This window comes from Cnephaeus nilssonii (assembly GCF_951640355.1).
Source record: "Cnephaeus nilssonii genome assembly, chromosome: 9".
NCBI lineage: Eukaryota > Metazoa > Chordata > Mammalia > Chiroptera > Vespertilionidae > Cnephaeus > Cnephaeus nilssonii.
In genome coordinates this window covers 19,401,369-19,422,811 of record NC_137080.1, presented here as the reverse complement: position 1 = coordinate 19,422,811, position 21,443 = coordinate 19,401,369, and the positions used below count along the sequence as shown (strand labels likewise).

Sequence of the window (21,443 nt, the reverse complement as noted above, 5' to 3'; positions counted from 1 at the left end):
ATTATAGATTATTAATATGCAGGCAAAGTAGATATTCTTATCTCCCTTTTCTAGTTGAGACATCTGAAGCCTCAAGGATTAAGTGACTTGCCTAAAGGTCATATTTTAGTAAATGGTAGAGCAGAGGATCTAATCAGGACTGGCTTTCAAAATTCATGGCTTTCATACTGCTCTGCACTATCCCTATATTTATCTTTCTGGAGAGAAGAAAAAGTTGGCACTATGACTATATAATACTATGTACCATATATATTTATATACCGTTCTAAGAAATGAGAATGATTTTACTGTGCAGTTGTGGAATCAGTTACAATGCTTTAGAGTCACATCTCATACACAAAGCAAATAAAACAACCTCACTCTGTAAGAAAGTTGATTTCTCATAAATTTGAGGTAACCCTGACTTTTCACATTTTCTGACTAATCTCATCCCAGGATGATTCTGTCAAGCCCAGGATTAACCATTATATTTGGTTGTGCTCTTACATCTCACCCACAGGTCGTTTTCCAGTACCTAATTCCATTTAATCAGCACGAGCTTCTTTAAAATGCAGACACTCTGCAATTTCAAATGCATAAGGACCTGCCATGGAGCAATTATGAATATTAAGTGCGTTGCTCTATAAGAATGAGGAGAAGAGCAACTTGAAAACTTGTAAAATTAGATCATGATTTGAAAGCTTACGACTCCTGTGATATTTCCCAAGGTATTCATAAATCTTTTAATTAGATGTGAATCTGAACCTTATAGCACTTGATATTAAGAAATCACAAGCTGATTTGGAAAATAAAGTGCCTTTAAAAATCACTTTGATTTTGAGGCAACTAAAACAAGAATATTCAAAAATTGATGCCACAGATTAGGGCAAAACAACAACTGTTTAAGTAAATATATACACAAATTTAAAATATTGTCTTTCCTGTATTGAATATTGAAAGAAGACAATTCTTAATCAACATAAATTCTTGATTTCAAAAATACAAATTTAGTAAAAGTGACTGAGTTTTTGCTGAGTTTTATTGTGCTTCTCCCAAAGTAATCATGTCAGGAGTTGTTTATAAAGATGAGGTAAACAGGATGGGGAAGAAACACATTACCTTCAATTTCCCAGTCAAGCCACCAACGAAGAGCATTGCATTTGCATCCACGTCTAGAATCGTGTACCCTGGAGGAGACGCTGAATGGTAGGTACTGGGCACAATGCTGGCTTTGGGTCCATCCAGGGCCCTCACAGAAATGCTTCCATTTCTCCCAGTTCTTCCAGGGCACGTGTTGAAAGGAAGTGGGAGAAAAAACAGGAAATGAATCATGTATCACCTTTCTGGTAACTTCAGATTGAAAAGGTATAAAATGTAGAGACTTGTTTTGGAATATTTAAGAGATAACTGAGTATTTAGCTTCAAAATTTACAGGTTCATTAAACTGCAAATCACAACCCAGAGTCTGATCTTTGCTAGGTGTTTGCTGTCAAAGTCAGCCAGGACCAGTGAGAAACAGACCGTGACTCTGTGTGTGTCCATTGACATGAAGTGACACAGCAGCAATTAGCTGATGAGATTGCTATTGGTTAAATAAAAAGCCTTTTCTCATGCCTTTACAAAACAGCTTGCTCTTTACCAACACATACTATTTAAACAAGTTTATAGTACTTCCTTTAGCATTTTGACTAATTCAATTCCTGAATAATCCACCCTTCTGCATTATAAACTGAATCATTTCTCCTAAAATCCCTTATTATATCTTGGGCCCAGATTTGCTGAAGTAGTCTTCCTGGAACAGGCATCTTTTACTGTTTGGCATACCATCTTAATGTGTACTGTATAATATCTAGTCTTCAGCATTGTGTATACAAATCATATAAAAGACCTTCGCTTTTCAATTCAATTAGTATGGTTTTGAAAGCTATTATTATTGTATTTGATTTTCTTTCTTGTTTTTTAAGTGGTTGATTTCCATAAATTGTTAAATATGAAAATCTGGTCGCTTCTCTGAGACAAGCTGTCATAACAAAACTTTTGTGTCATATTTCTCTCCCTGCTGTCTCATTCTGGTAATCTTTTTATCTTTGAGGGTGCAGTATTAACTGAAACACATGGAAACAATAAAATGACTTTATCAAATAAGATTCTTCTTTAACAGAATATATCTCTTCTAATAAAAGAACTGTAGTTTATGAAAATATATTCTTAAGTTTTCGAAGTACTTAATCCCCCCACCTCCCAACATCACATATGGAAACATCTGTTGGTCTCTCTCTCTCTCTCTCTCTCTCTCTCTCTCTCTCTCTCTCTCTCACACACACACACACACACACACACACACACACACACACACACTCACACACACACGTGCGCGCACACCAGATTGTTGACCTAGGCCCTTAACAATACCTCTTAACTATTAGCTGTTTTAGTGCAGTAGACAGTTAAAAATTAGGAAAATAAGAGAAATTGAGGGGGGAGTATAGAAGATAAGACTGGTTTCTCTAAGGAATCTTTACACTGCTAGAAGTTAATTGAATTAAAGCTTCAAAGATTGAATTAATCAATTTCCTGTTACTTCCCATTTTAAGTAGTGTGGATCTGACATACATTCATGCCGGCGTTTAGAGACTGCACATGCTGATAGGCAAGGTTGCTATGCAGACTAGAAGAGGAATTGTGCACATTTGAGACAGGCACTGAAGGCAGCTCTTATGCTCTGGCTTGTTCTGAATAAGGCCAAATCTCAGCACTCTTCAGGTGTGGTGGGATGACGCACAACAACTTAAACTCAAAATTCCTACGGGACAGCCAGATAGGGGTCTAAAATAAATGGTCACTCTGGTCAATATCTTGACGGTTTGTCAGATCGTAATAGGTATTACAGAGATGCCAATTTGCACACATGTATACATATTGACATAGTATTAAAATTTGGGTATTGAAGAAAGTATGCATACACATTTGAATACATACCTTCTTGAAATGAAAATAAGAGTTTTCTTATAAACTGAGAAACTACTTCAAAATTCTGTAATTTATTTTAATCTTTATTGAGCTAGTTACCTTGATGCCTCAATACGGTACCAATAGGAGTCATCAATAGTCAAATCTGGATACTCCACACGTCCAACTCCAGATCCAACATCCCAGAGGAAGCTTACTTTGCCTTTACGCATTTCTATAGCCAGAAAGTCAATCTAGTTCAGAGAAACACAAAAACAATACATATCAGATATAAAACACCTAACAAGAGGAGGCCAGCAGAGTTCTCCTTAACAGGTGCCATGTAGGTATATGTGAAATACTTATAAGCCACGTGAATAAATTTCCCAAGTAACATGAACTATTATTATGTATGGTTAAACAATATTTTATTATTGTATCTTTAGAGCGACACAACTGTCCATACTGATGAGGTATATGTGTTAATTTAATCAATTCTAGTTAGGACTACTTTTGAGACAAAGTCTTTTCTTACTCTGATACTTGTGGAAGAGGTAAAGGAAAATATTCATAATTCATTGTTTTCTTCAAGAGCACTGACATTTTTGAAGGACCAGCTATGATTTTCTACTCAAGGTGACCTCAAACTTCTCATTTGAATTCCAAGTATTGACTTATGTGATGAGTGGGCTGTTGAAAAGTCATGTTCATTTTAGAAGGTCCCCATGCATGCAAAGCCAAGTAGTTAAAAAAGAAAATGAAAGGAATTAGAAGTTTCTGGTGAGCTTCTGTAGAAACTCAACATGAATCAGAAAATTTTTCATTGGCCAAAAATTAGTACACAAATTGCCATTTTCATTGACTATGAAGGTTCATTGTAATTCTCAGTTAGAGGAAAGTAAAAAACAAACCAAAAAAAGAGCTTTATTCCTATTAGTATTTCTTCTTAAATAACTGGATCTGGAAATATAATTCAAAATAAATGCTTCTTACACTCATAAAAGCACATTGCCTAAGTGCTATAAAAAGTTTTCTTCATTTCATTTGCCTTCTAACTTTGTGTGGTAAGATTCTGAGGTTTTCAAGTCTGAAAGGCTACATTACATAACTTTGGGACCATGTTATTGGATTCCATACATTTCCCGCACTACCAGGATTAACCTCTGACTGTACATATAGTAAGCCAAGACATGCTGAATATTAGACTTACAAATTTGGCACTTCCAAGATAAAAAAGGAGGTTGTCAGCAACAGGTGTCTTTACGTTGACAATGATATTATTGTAGCTTCCTTTCTTGATTTCTGGCTTGTATGTTCGAATGCAGTCACCTCCCGAAGACACAGATACTTTGATCTTCAAGAAAAACAAGATACAAAGAACCAGAACTAAATCTCTCAGAAAGTTTAAAGAGCTCCCAAACAACCGCAAAGCCATCATCACCATCTCTTCTTTGAAGTTATTTTTCTGTTATCAAATGCTATCATTAAATGCCCATATGCAGACACTATTATACTCATTAATGAGGGCCGAGAAGAGCAGCTTTTCACCAGCATTTTGACAATAAGCCGCTCACAGTCACACGTTTTGTTAGCGCACTACTATTTTTTGAAGCATGCCAACTAACGAATTCTTACCTTCATACTTTACTCCTTTAGGAACATTTTCAAAAGGTGGTTTTACATGAAGCTAATGGTAATATCTTTATTAAGGTTGTTAAGTGAAATTTTGCAATTCAAATTTCAGTGATTTTGGTATCACTTCAAGTAGGAAACCATTTTTCTTTGATTTTTCAAGAGGAAATTATCTACTCTCCCATGTTCTTACAGTTGAAAGAGGCCAAATAAATTTTGTTCTGGATGTTCTAATAGCAAGAGGAATACTAATCATTCCACTCAGAACATACCTTTCAGAACAAATTGCTAATATATTTAACAGCTCCTTTTTCTTTTAACTAGTCCTTTAAAAATTACTATAAATTGCTAGGAAAGGAATGCCTATGCGAATAAAAGTGCCACAGTTCACACCAATTTTTATTTTCATTTTGGGAGCCTTTCTTCAATCGCAAGTAACACTAGTTGATGATCTGATTTAATTTCCTTTGGTTCAGGTGCACCATCAAAGGGGCACTTTCAGGACAGCAAGAGTGCTGCTTGGGCTCAGAGAGCAGCTGTTACTTTGTTAGTGCAAGTGCTCAGAGTAGGAGGCAGAGACCGGGGAAGCTGATTCAAACACCTGCCTTCAGGAAGCCTCTTGGTCCTCACCAGCAGTGAGTTTCCATTTTCTCATTCCCTCTAGCACTTTGTGCTACTCACATAGTTTTCACAGTTGGAGGAAAGCCAACAAGCATTATTGTTACCCTCATGAAAGGGCTGTGCCGACTCCAGCCAAGATAGCCTAGATGCCAAACCAGTTTCTATACCATGGCGACACATGGAAGTGTCTTCAAGGGTCTAAGCAGTTGTGGGTGTAGGCAGCAATAAGACTCCTCTTCGAGGGTGGTATAGACTACACTGAAGTGGGTCAGGATTCAACATTGGTTGGATTTAAAAGAGAAAGTTAAGGAGGGGTCGGGTTGTGACAAATATGTAAATTCATGTAAGTTTGAGAACTGGGGATAAGGCAGGTGTGTTGCATCTCCTATAGACTGTGCTTGAGTTGTGAGTTCATATACTGCTTCCTCACCTAATCTGCTGTCCAGGTTGCATGTCCAAATGGAGGAGATCCTGTGTTCGAAAGAAACAGGTGCTCCCCCTAATGGAGCCCTGTGTGGTGACCTGGGGCTGGAATAATCCAGGAAGCCTCCTGTTCAGCCTGGTTTCCTAGTCCTTGCCTTCCCCTGAGGGTGGGGGCCAGTCAGCTAACTGAGGGCACAGCACTGGGGTCCACTCTGGTCCCCAGAGTGTTTGGTCTGTGTTCTGGAGAAGATAATCTTTCTGTTTGTGCAGATTTCAGCCAGGAAGTTAGCTCTTTGTTCCACAAATGATGGAATTTCCCTTCTACCTAAAGTGCTAGAACTGGGGAACCAAAATATAATTTGTCGCCCTGGCCAGTTTAGTTCAGTGGATAGAGTGTCGGCCTGTGGCCCGGGTTCAATTCCGGTCAAGGGCACACACCCGGTTACGGGCTTGATCCCCAGTAGGGGGCATGCAGGAGTCAGGTGATCAATGATTCTCTCTCATCATTAATATTTCTATCTCTCTGTTCCTCTCCCTTTCTCTCTGAAATCAATAAAAATATGTAAATTGTCAAAAAACAGAACCAGGAAATGTACAACTTTTCTTCTGGATGTTAATGCTATAAAACAGATGTGCCTTGGAAGTTGTTAGAGTATGTTACATGAGAGAGGAACAGCTATACAAAGGGCTACCCAAGGGCTTGGAGATAAAAAGGAAGTAAAGCAAGAGAAAGAGACTGTAGTAGAGGTCAGGGAGGGGAAATGCAGTCTTCAGATGTCTTCGTGTTTAAGAAAAACTATAGGAGATTGTGAGTTTTTAGGAATTTATAGCCAGTGAACCAAAACTATCATCAGAGAAGAGCTTGACACTGGGCAAATCTGATATCTGAGGCAGGCTGTAAGTGTCACTGACATCATGAGATCAAAGAGAAGACATCCAGGTCTGCCAGGGATTCATGAACAGAGCAGATCCAGCTCTTTCTAGAAGGAATCATACCCAGAGGGGCTGGGGTAGTCATCAAGAGTAACTCTGTGTGCAGTTTATTTTATCTTTATTTCATACCAGTATATGCTTTTTAAACGTATGGCCAGTTTAATCGTAACTGAATTCTGTTGAAAGAACACAGTATTATAATCCTCCTTGGTTACTGTTAAGAGAAGAAATGACTGACTGTGGGTGGAATACATGTCCGTTTGGGTCACAGGTGGAGTGTCTGCCTTGCTTAGGTACACCTGGTAGAAATGATAGGGGATTACATGATCGGGGTGTTCGAAAGGGAGCAACCAGAGTGCAGGAGGCAGAGCACCAGGACCTAACTGAGCTGATGAAACTCATCTGGGAAGGAAGTCGAGGAAGGCAGCTATTTTCAAGCTAAGGGTATTTAACAGCACTAGGAGTTACAATTAATCTACTTTATAGCACACTTTACCTATCTAAAACATATGGTTCTCTGAACAAAAGGATGTCGTTATACCAAATATGCAGGCAGTTAATCTTGAAAAGTAACTTACTGGTCAACTCTTCTACATTCATATGCAAAATCCCCTGGGTTTCTGTTTTCTGGCTTATGGTTTTGAATATATGCTCAGTACCTGAAAAATTCAGGCAGCTCAAACTGTTGGTAACCAGTCCATAGCTACTAATTTCTCATTTAAACATTTTGTGTGTTTCTTTATAATTATAGATATTTATTTTAACTAACTTAAAATAGGCAATTCCAAGTACAGCATTTATAAGTTTCACTAGATGAAATCTCTAGGATATATCCCCCATAAGAGGGAAGGGATTTCTGAAACAAACATCCTCTTAAGATATTTGGTTCTATCAACTGTTGTTATTTCTAATATGAATCTTCAGTAAGACTTCTAAACAAAAGCCACTAAGCATTAGGTATCTCTAAAGCACAGTATTTACCAATTTATCATCATGAACTCAGTGCAACATTATTGAAGATCCCATTATTATATCTATTGGATTTTCACTGCATTTTTCATCCAGCAACTAGGTCATTCATTTAAAAAGAGTGCCAGCCACTCAATTTCAAAGTCAACAAAACAAAACAAAAAAAGCTACTTTAAAATAAAATAAATGTCTTTGATTTCTTGATCATATTGAGTATGTGTTAGAGCCACATCCAGATACTCGTGCCCAATTACAAATATGCTTATAAATCAGGCAAATGTCATCTTCAATTTGCATAAAACTCACTTGAAAGAAAATTTGGCTGCTTTCATATTCCTAACATCTTATCGAAAGTAAGGCACTCTGTTGTGATTTCGATTCCCAAAAGTGATTGAGAATTTCCTTTGAAGGCATAGGCAATGGTCACTTTTCCTGGCATTACTTTTATACCCGTCTTTCATTTTGTATCTGAAGACAGGTTTCATGTATTTACATGCCAGAATTTTATCTTTTTCCCCAGGGGGTGGGTGGTGATGTGGGAAAGTTCTCATAACTGATAAATATCTGGGTATATTTCAAAATTTCTTTAAAATGAAGATATAGTAAAAATGTTCAGATTTTACCACCTGATAACTAAGCAGAATATGTGGCTAAGTGTGTGATTCACAATAGAACACGTACTATTATTGCCTCTTCAAACTTAATATTGCAAAATATAGGAGTGGTATGTCAGTCTCTTGCTTTCTCCTGACACTGACACAGTTGGGTTTTGTACAAAACTTGCTTCCTTCTTTCTAGTTTCTCTCATCTATATCACAAACTACTCTCAGGTTCATATATTCAAAATGCTCAGCTCTGATTATGCTACATTTTATAATTAAGAACTTTCAGCTTCTCCTCATCAGTGAAGTTTATTTCAACTGCAGCTAAATGAAACTGCTTAACTTACTATTCAGGGCCTGACAAGGTTGGCCTTCACTGACATTTCCAGTTTAAAGTTCACTTTATCAATAATCTTGGCAAACCAGACTACTCTTTCATAAAATAACCTTGAAACTTTCTTTTCTCTCTGCCTTGACTCAAGTAATTCCCTTTCCTCAGAATGCTGTCTTCCCTTCTCCCTCCTCCCCCTCCCATGTCCAGGACTATCCCACTTTAAGGCCTGGCTCAAATCCCTCACTTCAGGAAATCTGGCCCCAATTAGAGGTGATCTTCCCTTTCAGAACTTTATAGCAATTCCATTGCTCATACAGTGTAGCACAACATCTGCATTATCTTAGAGAGTAATTTGTGTACATGTCATATTTCTTCTATCTATAATAATAAAAGCATAATATGCTAATTAGACCAGACAACTGAATGACCTTCTGGACATAATTCTGGACGTCCTTCTGGACAAAGCCACAGTGGTGGCAGTGAGGCAGAGGTGGTTAGGGGCAATCAGGCAGGCAGGCAGAGGTGGTTAGGAGCAATCAGGCAGGCAGGTGAGTGGTTAGGGGCCATCAGGCAGGCAGGGAGCAGTTAGAGGCAATCAGGCAGGCAGGCAGGCAGAGTTGTTAGGGGCAATCAGGCAGGCAGGCGAGTTGTTAGGGACCATCAGGCAGGCGGGCGAGTTGTTAGGGGCAATCAGGCAGGCAGGCAAGCAGTTAGGGGCATCAGGCAGGCAGACAGAGTGGTTGGGGTGATCAGGCAGGCAGGCAGAGTAGTTAGGGGCAATCAGGCAGGCAGGCAGAGGCAGTTAGGGGTGATCAGGCAAGCAGACAGAGTGGTTAGGGGTGATCAGGCAGGCAGGCGAGCAGTTAGGAGCATCAGGCAGGCAGGCAGAGTGGTTAGGGGTGATCAGGCAGGCAGAGTAGTTAGGGGTGATCAGGTAGGCAGGTAAACAGTTAGGGGCAATCAGGCAGGCAGGCAAGCAGTTAGGGGCATCAGGCAGGCAGGCAGAGTGGTTGGGGTGATCAGGCAGGCAGGCAAGCAGTTAGGGGCATCAGGCAGGCAGGCAGAGGGGTTAGGGGCGATCAGGAAGGCTGGAGAGTAGTTAGGGGCAATCAGGTAGGTAGGCGAGTTGTTAGGGACCATCAGGCAGGCAGGTGAGCGGTTAGGGGCCATCAGGCAGGCAAGGAGCAGTTAGGGGCAATCAGGCAGGCAGGCAGAGTTGTTAGGGGCGATCAGGCAGGCAGGCGAGTGGTTAGGGGTGATCAGGAAGGCAGACAGGCCACTGGTTAGGAGCTAGTGATTCTGGATTGCAAGAGGGATCAAGGATTGCGAGAGGGTGCAGGCCAGGCTGAGGGACTCTGCCCACCCCTGTGCATGAATTTTGTGCACCGGGCCTCTAGTTATAGTATTAACTTGGTGCATTCCTCATTCATCTTTGAGTACTCATAGCCAGTAGCCTTGAACAAAGGAGATGGTTTTTCTACAATCTTAGATAAAACTTCAAATCTTGTAGTAAGATCTGATTTATGTTCACCTACTGCTTTGCATATACAATGACCACCTGCCCTTATACCGCCTGCATGGTTTTCATATTGGAGCTCAATAAATGTCTTCTCAACCCTACTCACTTTTTTTCCTCTGAGCTTATGTACATCATCTTCACTAATCTTTTTTTTTTTTTGTCATTTTCTAAGTTTCTCTTCAGTCAGTTATGAGTTCCTTTTTAAAGAACACATTGAACTTATTGTCTTGACCTTCTTTAGAGGCATTAGATAAGTCTAAAGCAGAAAAACAGATATATTGTCACTGGGCTTTATATCCTTGGCCACTACTAAAACATATAAATTGATGGATTAACAAAGGTCATTTCTGGTTATTGAAAGTTGTTGAGAAAACAAAACTTTTGAGATGGAAGACTTGGGTCTCTAAAAAGATTTGCGTTTAAACCTGGCAACATGAAAATTTGTTTTTTCCTTTCTATTTCTAAAACCATCATGGGATAAGTTTACTCAGCTAGAGAGGTTCATGTTGGCATTAAGAATTCTGTCCTTGTTCATTAGGATGCTATGTTCTAGAAAGTTCTGCTTCTAATTGTCTTCTAGTTGTCAATAAAGACCAGCATTTTGAGACCAGCTAGGTATTTCCTATTCTTACTACAAAATAAAAAGAAACAATAAAATTGCTTGTAATAAAAATAGTTTTTGTTGTTGCTTATACTCAGACAAAAGAATATATAGAAAATAATGGTTCCTCGTTGCTATTGCTTCCTATAACCTTGTTCATTCTTTCCTGCTACAACCTCACTGATTGGCTTTTTTTGCTTCAATCAAGAGCAAGTCACTCTCATCCACCCTTTTTTTAGTATAAAAAATAAGGTTTCCATTCTTGCAATTTGTATTACTCTATTTAAATAATAAAAAATGTCAAAAATTTCAATTTCTAAAACAATTAGTAGTGATTACCCTTCTCAAGGAACCTCTTGAAATTTATGAAAAACAAAACAAAATATTTAACCTTCCCCCAAAATAACTTCAAGTTAAAGAAAAAGAACCAAAGATCATTCAACAGGACACATAGAGGGAAGATACTCCTTCTGGAAATAATACCAACAACACAACCAGTTACTGATGCTGAAAACAAAAACAGCTTACAGAATTAGCTTGCTTCCGGGCTTGGTTTATCAGTTCCTTTATCTCAGAGATGTTTTTCTTCAGGTTATCCTCAAGTTCCTTAATGGGTTTGAGTTTATCAATCAGTCGATCAGCCTCTTGTTCCAGATTTTTCACTGTGGCATCTGCATCTGCAACTGCACGGAACAAGATTAGCACATACCACACATGCACACACAAACAGACACATATACACATGCACACACATGCGAAAACATACATGTGCACACATACAGACACAAGTGCACACATGCACACAGAGCCAAAGGAAAATGGCAGTATGCTTAACTAAAGAATTAAAAGAATTTAATCTTATTCACATGACAGAAGCTAGGCCATGACTGTTGAAGCAGCTTGTGATGGCAAAAGGGAATATTTTAGTTGGGACTCAAGCAGGCCAGAGGGGCTGTTAGAGAAGGAGGCCAACAATGGCTTTGAGATTAAAGTGAAAGTTAGCACTGAAGGTTGAGAATATGATAAACTTAATTTGATGTTTAATTCCAGCTTCAGCCAAAAAGCTAACCTTTACAAAATCGAATTTTAGTCATAGAATCAGGGAAATGAAAGTGTCTTTAAAATGTCACCTAAGTCTGTCCAAGCCAGACCTGTATTTAAATCAGGCTTGTCACAAAAAAATTGGTTTTCTTTTTTCTCTCTCACTCTCTTTATTTGCACATCTGAAATAGAGAAGCTATCAAAATGTCTTCTGGAAACCCTTCAATGTTGAACAACCCTTAGACTAAAGGCCTATTTTAGACTTTAATTAAATCATGCTGCAGTTCATTTTCATTTTGAAGAACAGTTGATTATCCTGCTCTCTCTGTTACACTGAACGATATTAAACTGCCATTGTTGTAGGTTAAAAAAAAAAAGGTTGGATGGTGACAATTTCAAAAGGGGTATAACCCCCAAATAACTGAAGGTTTTTTCACTGATCCATATACATCCAGCATGTGCTTTACATAGGAGGGCAAATGACACATGGAAAACCAATTATTCTATCTGTAGGATGCTGGCAGTCTTATCCAAACTGTATCATTTATTATTTGATGGAGCAGGTGTTGTTCTGTTTTCTGTCATGGGGACCTTGATGAAAAAGTGAAACTGCTTAAGGTCCAAGGCTATATGCTCTGCTAGACTATGAATGATTTGCTCTCTGGCTGACATTGCACCACTGGGAACGAATCCTCAGAAATTAATCAAATGTGCTCAAAAGGAAGGAAATTATTATTTTTAAACTGGGTTTAAACTAAGTATTTTGAACTCCTGGCCATAACTATGAGTTACATTGTTAGTGATGTTTAAAACAACATAGGTTTCTTGTTAACATTAATTAATAGAGTTGCTAGATCATGAACTGAGTATTTTCTTCCTGATGTAGGTTATCGGGATCAAAGCCCTTGTTACATATTTTTTTTTAGATAATTCAACATAAACACAGTTACCCTTCATTTTGTAACTTTTTAATAAAGCATTTGTCCATTTCTTCTTTCTTAAATTCTACAATATTACTCTGAATTATTCTAGAATTTAGGAAAAAAATGCTTTAGATTAAATTGATAAGAGAAAAAAGGGGTTAAGCAAAGATTTAGGTTTAGGCAAATAATGGATCATTTTCTTCTAATGCTCTTAGAAGTTTCTATCAAATGTTTCAAAATGGGTCTGCAGGTTCCCCCACTCCCTCCCTTTTTTCTTCTCTATCTTCTGGAGCAGATTAAATGAAAGGGAAATGATCTTCTTGAAGGTTTAAAATTAAATCATCTGTGATATTGAGTCTGCAGCAGTTTTTGAAAACTTATTTCTTCTACAATTATTTGGCTGTAGATTTTAAAATAACATCCTAAGATAGATTTTGATGACAATGTTTTTTAGAAAATTATCTCTCTTAAGCTTTAAAATTTATAAGCATAGAGTTTTGCCAAGTATCCTCGTATGTGTTAAATTTCCTCTCTTATCTAGTTATGTCTCCTGGAGAACTTTGCCTATGTGTGTGTGTGTGTGTGTGTGTGTGTGTGTGTGTGTGTGTGTGTGTGTGTTAAATTAAGCCTGCCACACATCTAAAATATTTTACCTTTATATTCCTAAAGATCCACCACCCAGATTGACCAAGTCCATTATGTTTCTGTCCTCTAATTCATTAATGTTTTTTCATCTTCTTTCTTTCAGTTAGTTTATTTTGTTTTACTTATAGAATTGTCTAAATGGTTCATTTCAGTGCTTTTTTAGTAAATTGCACTCATTTTTCCACTGAGGAGAGCATTCTCAGGTTTTGATATGTTGGATTTTATTATTATTATTTTCTATTCTGCAGTTTTATTTTTGGTTTTGAATTTAAACCATGGGATGTTTAAGGAGAATATTTTTATATTCTTGTGGTTGCTTAGTTGTTAAGATTTCATTTTATTTTATTATGTGCTTCTCTAAATAAACTTCTCTAGAAGTACATCAAATACATTCACATATTGACTTTTTGGAAAGATTCCTTTTACATCTCACATGAATACTGTGACACTGGAAAGAACAGCTATACAATGTTTAAAGCAACACCTAAACATAGTAACATGCAAAGCTGAAGTTTTTGCAATAGGCAGTTAAGCATAAAAGTTATTAGGTGGTATGTAAGTAAACATATACATACTGATTTCTGCAGGTGATTTCATATGGAAGTAAAACAAAAAGAATTAGAAAATTCATGAGGAAATATTTTTTATCCATATTATAAACTAATAGCTATCACAAAATGATACTTTTCACAACAGGTATTAATTACAAATGCATCCCATTTTAAGTCAAACTAGTGTTATCAAGTAAAAGTACACAAAAACATATCATTTAGAGGCCACTATTCATGTTAAAAGAAATTTTATTATAATGTTCTAAAAGAAAATAGGCCCTTTTGAATTAATATTACAAATAACTATCTTGATAGAGGATAGGATAAAAAAATTAGAGATAAATATTATGAGAAGGCTGCTATCATCTGAGAATCAATCTGAAATTGAATGAAATGGCATGTTAAATTATAAAATAAGTAAAAGAGAGAATTCTATTTACTTTAAAACTTAAGTTCATTCATTTTTTTTAATGTGACTTGGAATGCATGTGAACCATTAATTCAGATGGAGAGTTGAAGTCCAGGGAGAAGCTCTATCTGGGCTTACATAAGAATGCATGAACAAAACCAGTGTATCGCATCTATTTCCTTTCTTGAAGAAATGGCGAGGAATAAATCCTCCCTCGCTCTGAAGTTCATGTTATATGTTTGCACCCTTCTTTGCTCATGAAGGAGTCATGCTTGTAGTACCTACTATTTCACAGCATCATTAGCATTTTACTCGAGGCTGTGGTGTGAAAAACCAGGCTCTTACTTACATAACATATGATGTCAATAACAGGGTTCTTGTAATTGTACTCTACAAATATTTTGATACCCAATGATAATGTTGGTATATAAAGAGGGCTACTCTCTTGAGAGTAACAAGTCCAAAAAATCAAGTGTCACATATTATGATGATGTTTTATCACTTTACAGAATGGAAATATATATATAAATCCTAATGTTAATTGACTACACTTAATCAATTAAATTACCATTACTGGTATATTAAGTTCCTCCACATTTCTCAGTAAATCCTTATTAACTAAATATAATTTGATGCAATATACAAAAGATGTAAAGACATATTCTTGTAAACTAGATAAGTGCTTTAATTTCCTGAAAATGTTAAATAACTGAAAAAATCTAAATAATAAAACACGCATATTTTTGAATGTGAAAGTATTTCAAGTTGATGCCATTTTAATGTCACGTTCCTGCTAGAATGCTCCTTGACCTCTGTGCTCCATGGGACCTCACCAGCTTTGAGGATATTACTTTCCCAAGTACAAATGCGTTTTCAATTACAGTGAAGGATTAAAAAGTATTTGGAATCCCTATGCCAAATACCATGCAGACTTAGGGATTTCCTAATTTCCTTTCGATTGGACACACTTGGGAGGGAAGAAGCCCTGATGTAAAGCGGGGAGGCTTGGATTCTAGCTCCGAGCTGCAGAACACTCAGTTCCTGAGCCCAGTCTTTGGAGAGAGGAAGCCAGACTACATCACCACGAGGGTCTTCTCCAGCTCTGACGGTCTACGCCAGTACTCTTTTAGTGTGAAGAAATAAATGACATAATCAAAATGAAAAAGGGGATCTTACTGTTTTTCGAAGGATCTTTTACCACAGCATTTGTTTTGGCTACGCTGTCTGCTAGTTGATTGTAACTTTTTTTCAGGCCATCCAGGTTCTGGTGGAGATCTTTAATCTGGGCCAGCACATCTTTGGCTGTGTCGTTGGCTTGTCTCGCTTTGTTCTTAACGGCTTGCAGTTTAGCAGCTGTGTCTGTCAGCAGAAGAGCGTTTGAGAAACAAAACAAAGGGTCTGGAGTTAGTGGCTTAGTCCATGCTTGTCAAAGCGAGGCCACAGCTGGCTGACCTCGGGAACACACCTACGAAGAGGAAGCCTGACTTTTTGTCGCGTTCAGTTGCAGCAAAATAAAATTTTAGCTCAATGAAATTTTCTCAGGGACCTTTGCTATGAATACTTGATTAGCTCTTAGGAGAGCAAAGTGCTAATTCTAAATGTTCACTGTAGAAGGGTATATTGTGGTTTGCTGTTAAACATATTAAAGAGAAAAAAAAACTTATCTACCTGTCTTAAAGCTTCATAAAAAGTAGGCTTAAAATTTAATCTGCACATTCACAGGGAAGGGGGGAATCAATGTATTTTTGTTTAAGTGTACAGATGGATCACATATTTTTTCAGGTATATAAGACTATGTGCTCATGTTTTTTACATTTGTTTTCACCCATAGAAATTTTCTATGTACTTCCTTACTACCAAAGAGGTGATATGAAAATCTAGAGTGTTACTTCAGATTTTTTTCATCTTAAAAAAGTAAAAATAATTAAGATTTTAGTATTTTCTGCACTGTATAAATACATGCATTTGTTTTCTTGATCCTATTTGTATAAAAAATATACTGTAGACTTAGATGCTTACTAGTGTATGTTTACTAGTATTAGTTGTTAAGACCACAAGCTCTGAAGTTAAACTTTGGGGTTCAAATCTCATGTATGTCACTTTTAACAGTGACCGCCAGTATCCTATGCCTCAGATTGTCATCTGTAAAGTGGGGATAATAATGCTGGTGGGAATGCAGACTGGTACAGCTACTGTGCAAAACAGTGTGGAGTTTCCTCAAAAAATTAAAAATGGAACTTCCATCTAACCCAACTAATTCTAGGAATATATCCTAAGAATCCTGAAATACCAATCAAAAAGAATATATGTACCCCCATATTCATAGAAGCATTATTTACCATAGCTAAGATTTGGAAACAGCCTAAGTGCCCATCAGTAGATGAGTGGATAAAAAACTGTGGTACATTTACACCATGGAATACTATGCAGCTATAAAAAAGGAGCTCTTGCCCTTTGAGACAGCATAGAGGACCCTGGAGGATATTATAACAGAAGTGTAATATTGGGAAAAGTGTAAAAAATAGAATATTTTTAAAAGTTCAGAACAACTGCATCAATTTGTAGTGTCCTAAAAACTTACCATTTGGAATTGCTGATAACTTTGCCAAAGTGTCATTCAGAGCTCTCTGGAGATCTCCATTTCTAACATCGGCATTTTCTAATCTGGTTTGCAAGCCATTTAAATCGTCATCATTTTCTGTGAACAGAAAGCAAAACAAAAGGAAAGGATAAAACAATTTTAATCATCTGAGTTTATATCTGGACATACAATTTCAGGTTATTGTAATACAAAGTTTATAAAAAGCAAGACAATTGATTTAATTAATTTACTTTATTGGCATCTAACCATAAATATATTTATTTCAGAGCATAATATAAAATGTGTTTATATGACCATTTGATACTTCAAAATGTTCAACAACTATGTCTTCTTCTTGGTATCTGACTCAATTTGATGATTTTCTATAGAGAAAAACTTCAAAAAATCAGTCTTTTACTCTATCTGTAATGATGTCCTCTTGACATCACTCCCATTAATGTCACATTAAAAAAATATTACCATTATGGAATATTGGATTAGCTTGTTAAAAATCTCAAATAGATAGGATTATTAAGCAGAATCTCCCAATTTCAGTAAACATCACTTATTAGTATTTGTTTGAAACCAATATAAATCAAAGGAATGGAAAAACATCTTCTTGCACATTTCTGTTAAACTGTCATATTTTTAATAGAGAAAATCCTATTTTACAAATTGCCTTGAAATAAGCTTTATGTAAGTTTTTTCTTGCTACTTTGATACTTTGTATCAAACTCCAAATGTAAGTGAATATTGAATCTGTCTTCTTTTTCTTGCACAATGTTTATTAGTGAGCAGAGGAAATGAATAAATAAAATATATAAAATTCTATGCTTCCCACAATACTTTTTACCTCTCCTGACTGAATAAAGCAGATTGTCTCTTGAATATATTTTTAAATAGTTCATTATACCATCACATCATCACATTTGTTCCCTTGAGAGAGGCATACGAACTGTTTAAATTAACTCCACAGAAATGCAAAACATAAATAAAAGACCGAGTCCCCCAGTAAAGAGGCGCATTGAGAACAGACCAGGAAGGAGAGGGCGCCCTAGTTCCGCCTGGTCTGATCTGGGCAGCGCTCAGCCACAGGAAGGACTGGCAGTCGCTGCAGCGTGGACCTGCCAGGGTTGGTGTTTATCAGCTTTGTTGGATTATTTTACTAAATCCTCACAATAACTTTTAGGATGTATGTACTGTTACCATTTCCAATTTACAAATGAGGAAACTGAAGCTTAGATAAGTTAAATAAGCTTCCTAAATTTGCATGGTTATTAAATGGCAGAGTTGCGAATCAAATCCAAGCAGTCTCATTCCAGAAATTATGTTCTTAACTACTGCATTTTACTAGGGATGGGTAGTCAAAACGGAGTAGTACAGCATCTTAGACAGTAGCCCTCTTCCCCACCTCTATTCACTCCCCATACTATGTTTTCTCTCTTCCTCTCTCCCTTTCTTTCCTCCCATGTTCTCCTTTATTACTTAAAGTAATTGGTCACAGTTAAAGAAATCTTATAACCCTCACATAAGAAATATTACATATATATATATATATATATATATATATATATATATATATATCCATATGTGTATATATATATATATATATATATATATATATATATATATATCCATAGCCAATTGGAATGATTCAAAGAGCATTAGCAATGCCTATGTGCAAAATGGCAGGCAAATGTGCAAAATGTTCCACATTTTTAAAGATAATGAGCAAAATATAGAAATCATAGTTCATAATAAAATAAATAGGAATAACCAACCACCAAATTAAAACAAAGCACTCAACATTATCAAAATTAAAGAACTGTAAAGCAAAAGAACAGTGAGATATCATTTCTCACCTATCAGGTTAGTCAAAGTTAAATGTCTGATAATACCAAGTATTCACAAAAGTGTTGGTAGAAGTGCAAATTGATGCCATTTTTTGGAAGAGCAATTTAAAAGTTTATGAGAGTTTTAAATAGACATGTATTTGGCTCAGCAGTTCTACTGCCAGAAATTTGCCCTACAAATATACTTGTGAAAGTATATCAATGTATATCTTCCAGGATATTCTTAAGATCTTTGTTTATAATAGCAAATAAGCTCAATATTAGGGGACTTTTTATATTAATATGGCATGTCCATGCAATGGTATATATTTCAGTCTTTAGAAAAAATCAGATGAGTAGGTGCTGATATGAAAGAAAGAAAGAATCTTAAGTCCTTTCTATGAAAAGATGCAAGACAGGGTGAGTCGGTGGTGGATGGGTGGGGAAGAACATATCAGAAAGCCTTGACTTATAACAGATAGGAACTAGGAACTGAACAAGTAGGGAGTTAATGGTGGTGTGAAGGGTGGTGTACTAAAACCTTTCATTTTATACTTGAATGTTCTGGCTAAATTTTCTTGAGTTCTTAGAGGGGCTGAGCAGACCTCTGGCACCTGGAGAACAATCTTCATTTATTGGCTTTCATCTGGGAAGAACAGGAAAGGGAAAGGAAGATAAAGTACTCTTAACCATCAGTGTTCTGGGTGTGAAAGAGTACTGAACACCTTAATTAATGATCCACTTCATTTCATATAAGAGTTTTTCAGGCAGACAGATTAAACCACTGTTATCCTACAGTAATATAGGCACATGATATTGTGTAATGCATCAGCTTTTCAGCTCTCAGCCAAAGACCTGACCTCACTGAAAAACAAAGCATAAAATATTCCAGCAATGCATGACTCTAAAAATATCAGTATGTCTATTTCAGTCACTATGATATTATTTTTAATGGTAGTTCTTCAAAATATACTTTGCAAGGAATTTGATTTTCTCCTATGTTAATCACAATTCATCTCTTTAAACACCTGTTATTTTCATTGTACTAAAATGAAATCTTTGGATAGGTTATTACAAGTATACTTTCAGAAATTAAGCCAGTCTAATAACTGTGATATCTATATGAATTTCTTGAGAATAGTTAAAGGACTGCTCTTTCAATATTCACTTGAAAAGTCTTTGTCAATTAAGGAAATGGAATGATACAAATTTCGTTTCTTAGCTTCTTGATTGGATTGGATTTAAAAAACATAATGAAGCATTCAAAATATTCTGGCAGGAAAGATATTTGTGTAGAGTGAAAAAACATTAATACCAATGGACACAGACACCAGGGGGGTGAGGGCATGAGTGGAGAGGTGTGTGGGGATTAATGGGGGGATAAGGACACATATGTAATACATTAATCAATAAAGAAAAAAATTAAAAATCTATACTAATAATAGAGGAATATGCAAATTGTCCGGGACACCGTCACAGTAACAGTAACGACCAAACAGCAGGCTGCGTGGGGCAAAAAGGCTGGCAGGGGGGTTAGTGAGGGACAACCAAATGACTGACCAGCAGGCTGCATGGGGCAACCAGGCCGGCAGGGGGGCAGTTGGGAGCGACCAGGCCAGCAGGGGGGCAGTAAGGGGCAACCAGGCCAGCAGAGGGGGGCAGTTGGGGGTGATCAAACAGGCAGGCAGGGGAGCAGTTAGGAGTTAGTGGTCCTGGATTGTGAGAGGGAAGTTTGACTGCCGGTTTAGGCCCAATCCCTGGGATCGGGCCTAAACTGGCAGTTGGACATCCCCCGAGGGGTCCCAGATTTGAGAGGGTACAGGCTGGGATGAGGGGACCGCCCCCCCACCCCTCCCCCCCGTGCACGATTTTTGTGCACCAGGCCTCTAGTAAATAAATAAAGGGCATTACTTGGTTTATACCATTTTATGTATACTGATAACCAATACTGGCTGAGCCATCATGCCAATTACTCAGAAGAAAGACTGGTCTGAAGAACATTGTTACTGCTGTCCTTCAAGTACCAAAACAGTAATTTTGATCCTTTGCTTTCTGTACTAAAAAGCCAAAATGTGAGCTTGGCTGGCATGGCTTAGTGGTTGAGCATCTACCTATGGACCAGGAGGTCATGGTTTAATTCCTGGTCAGAGCACATACCCAGATTGTGGGCTCAGTCCCCAATGTGGGGTGTGCAGGAGGCAACCGATCAATGATTATCTCTCATCATTGATGTTTCTATCTCTCTCTCCCTCTCCTTTCCCTTCTAAAATCAATAACAATATATATATATATATATATATATATATATATATATATATATATATTTAATATATTTTATTGATTTTTTTACAGAGAGGAAGGGAGAGGGACAGTGGGCTAGAAACATCGATGAGAGAGAAACATCGACCAGCTGCCTCCTGCACACCCCCTACTGGGGATGTGCCCGCAACCAATGTACATGCCCTTGACCGGAATCGAACCTGGGACCTTTCAGTCCGCAGACCGACGCTCTATCCACTGAGCCAAACCGGTTTTGGCAACAATATATTTTTAAAAAAAGTAAAAATGTGAATATTCTGACCTGCCTGATTTCTATGTTTTAGCTATTTAACTTTGATTCCTTCTTAATCTATCCTTTCTTATATTCTGATCATATTTTTCAAAATAGTTTCTAGAATTTCTCAAGCCACATCTAAACACTTTATAGCTTTGTCAATACAAATAGGTGAGTAGAAGTTGTGTATAGAGAAGAATTGCAGATTTTATAAAGGAAAACTAACAAAACTATAGTAATGAAAACCTAAAAAAAAAAGCACTCAGGGTTGGCTTTAAATGAAAAGATAGATGAGGTAGAGTATAGCTATAACCAAGATGTAAAGAAAAATGTATGAGGTCCAGT

At 37.1% G+C, this 21,443-nt stretch overlaps 1 protein-coding gene across 1 annotated transcript in view; it reads right to left on the bottom strand.

The window, feature by feature from the left end:
• Positions 1–21,443, bottom strand: part of LAMA2 (laminin subunit alpha 2) — a 485,095-nt gene that overhangs the window by 55,026 nt on the left and 408,626 nt on the right. Inside the window, exons 42-47 of the mRNA XM_079780407.1 lie at positions 16,713–16,829; positions 15,308–15,490; positions 11,091–11,245; positions 4,139–4,282; positions 3,049–3,182; positions 1,099–1,258 (exon numbers count right to left, since the gene is read on the bottom strand). Of these exons, the coding sequence (XP_079636533.1) occupies positions 1,099–1,258; positions 3,049–3,182; positions 4,139–4,282; positions 11,091–11,245; positions 15,308–15,490; positions 16,713–16,829 (893 nt within the window). The remainder of the gene's footprint in view (positions 1–1,098; positions 1,259–3,048; positions 3,183–4,138; positions 4,283–11,090; positions 11,246–15,307; positions 15,491–16,712; positions 16,830–21,443) is intronic.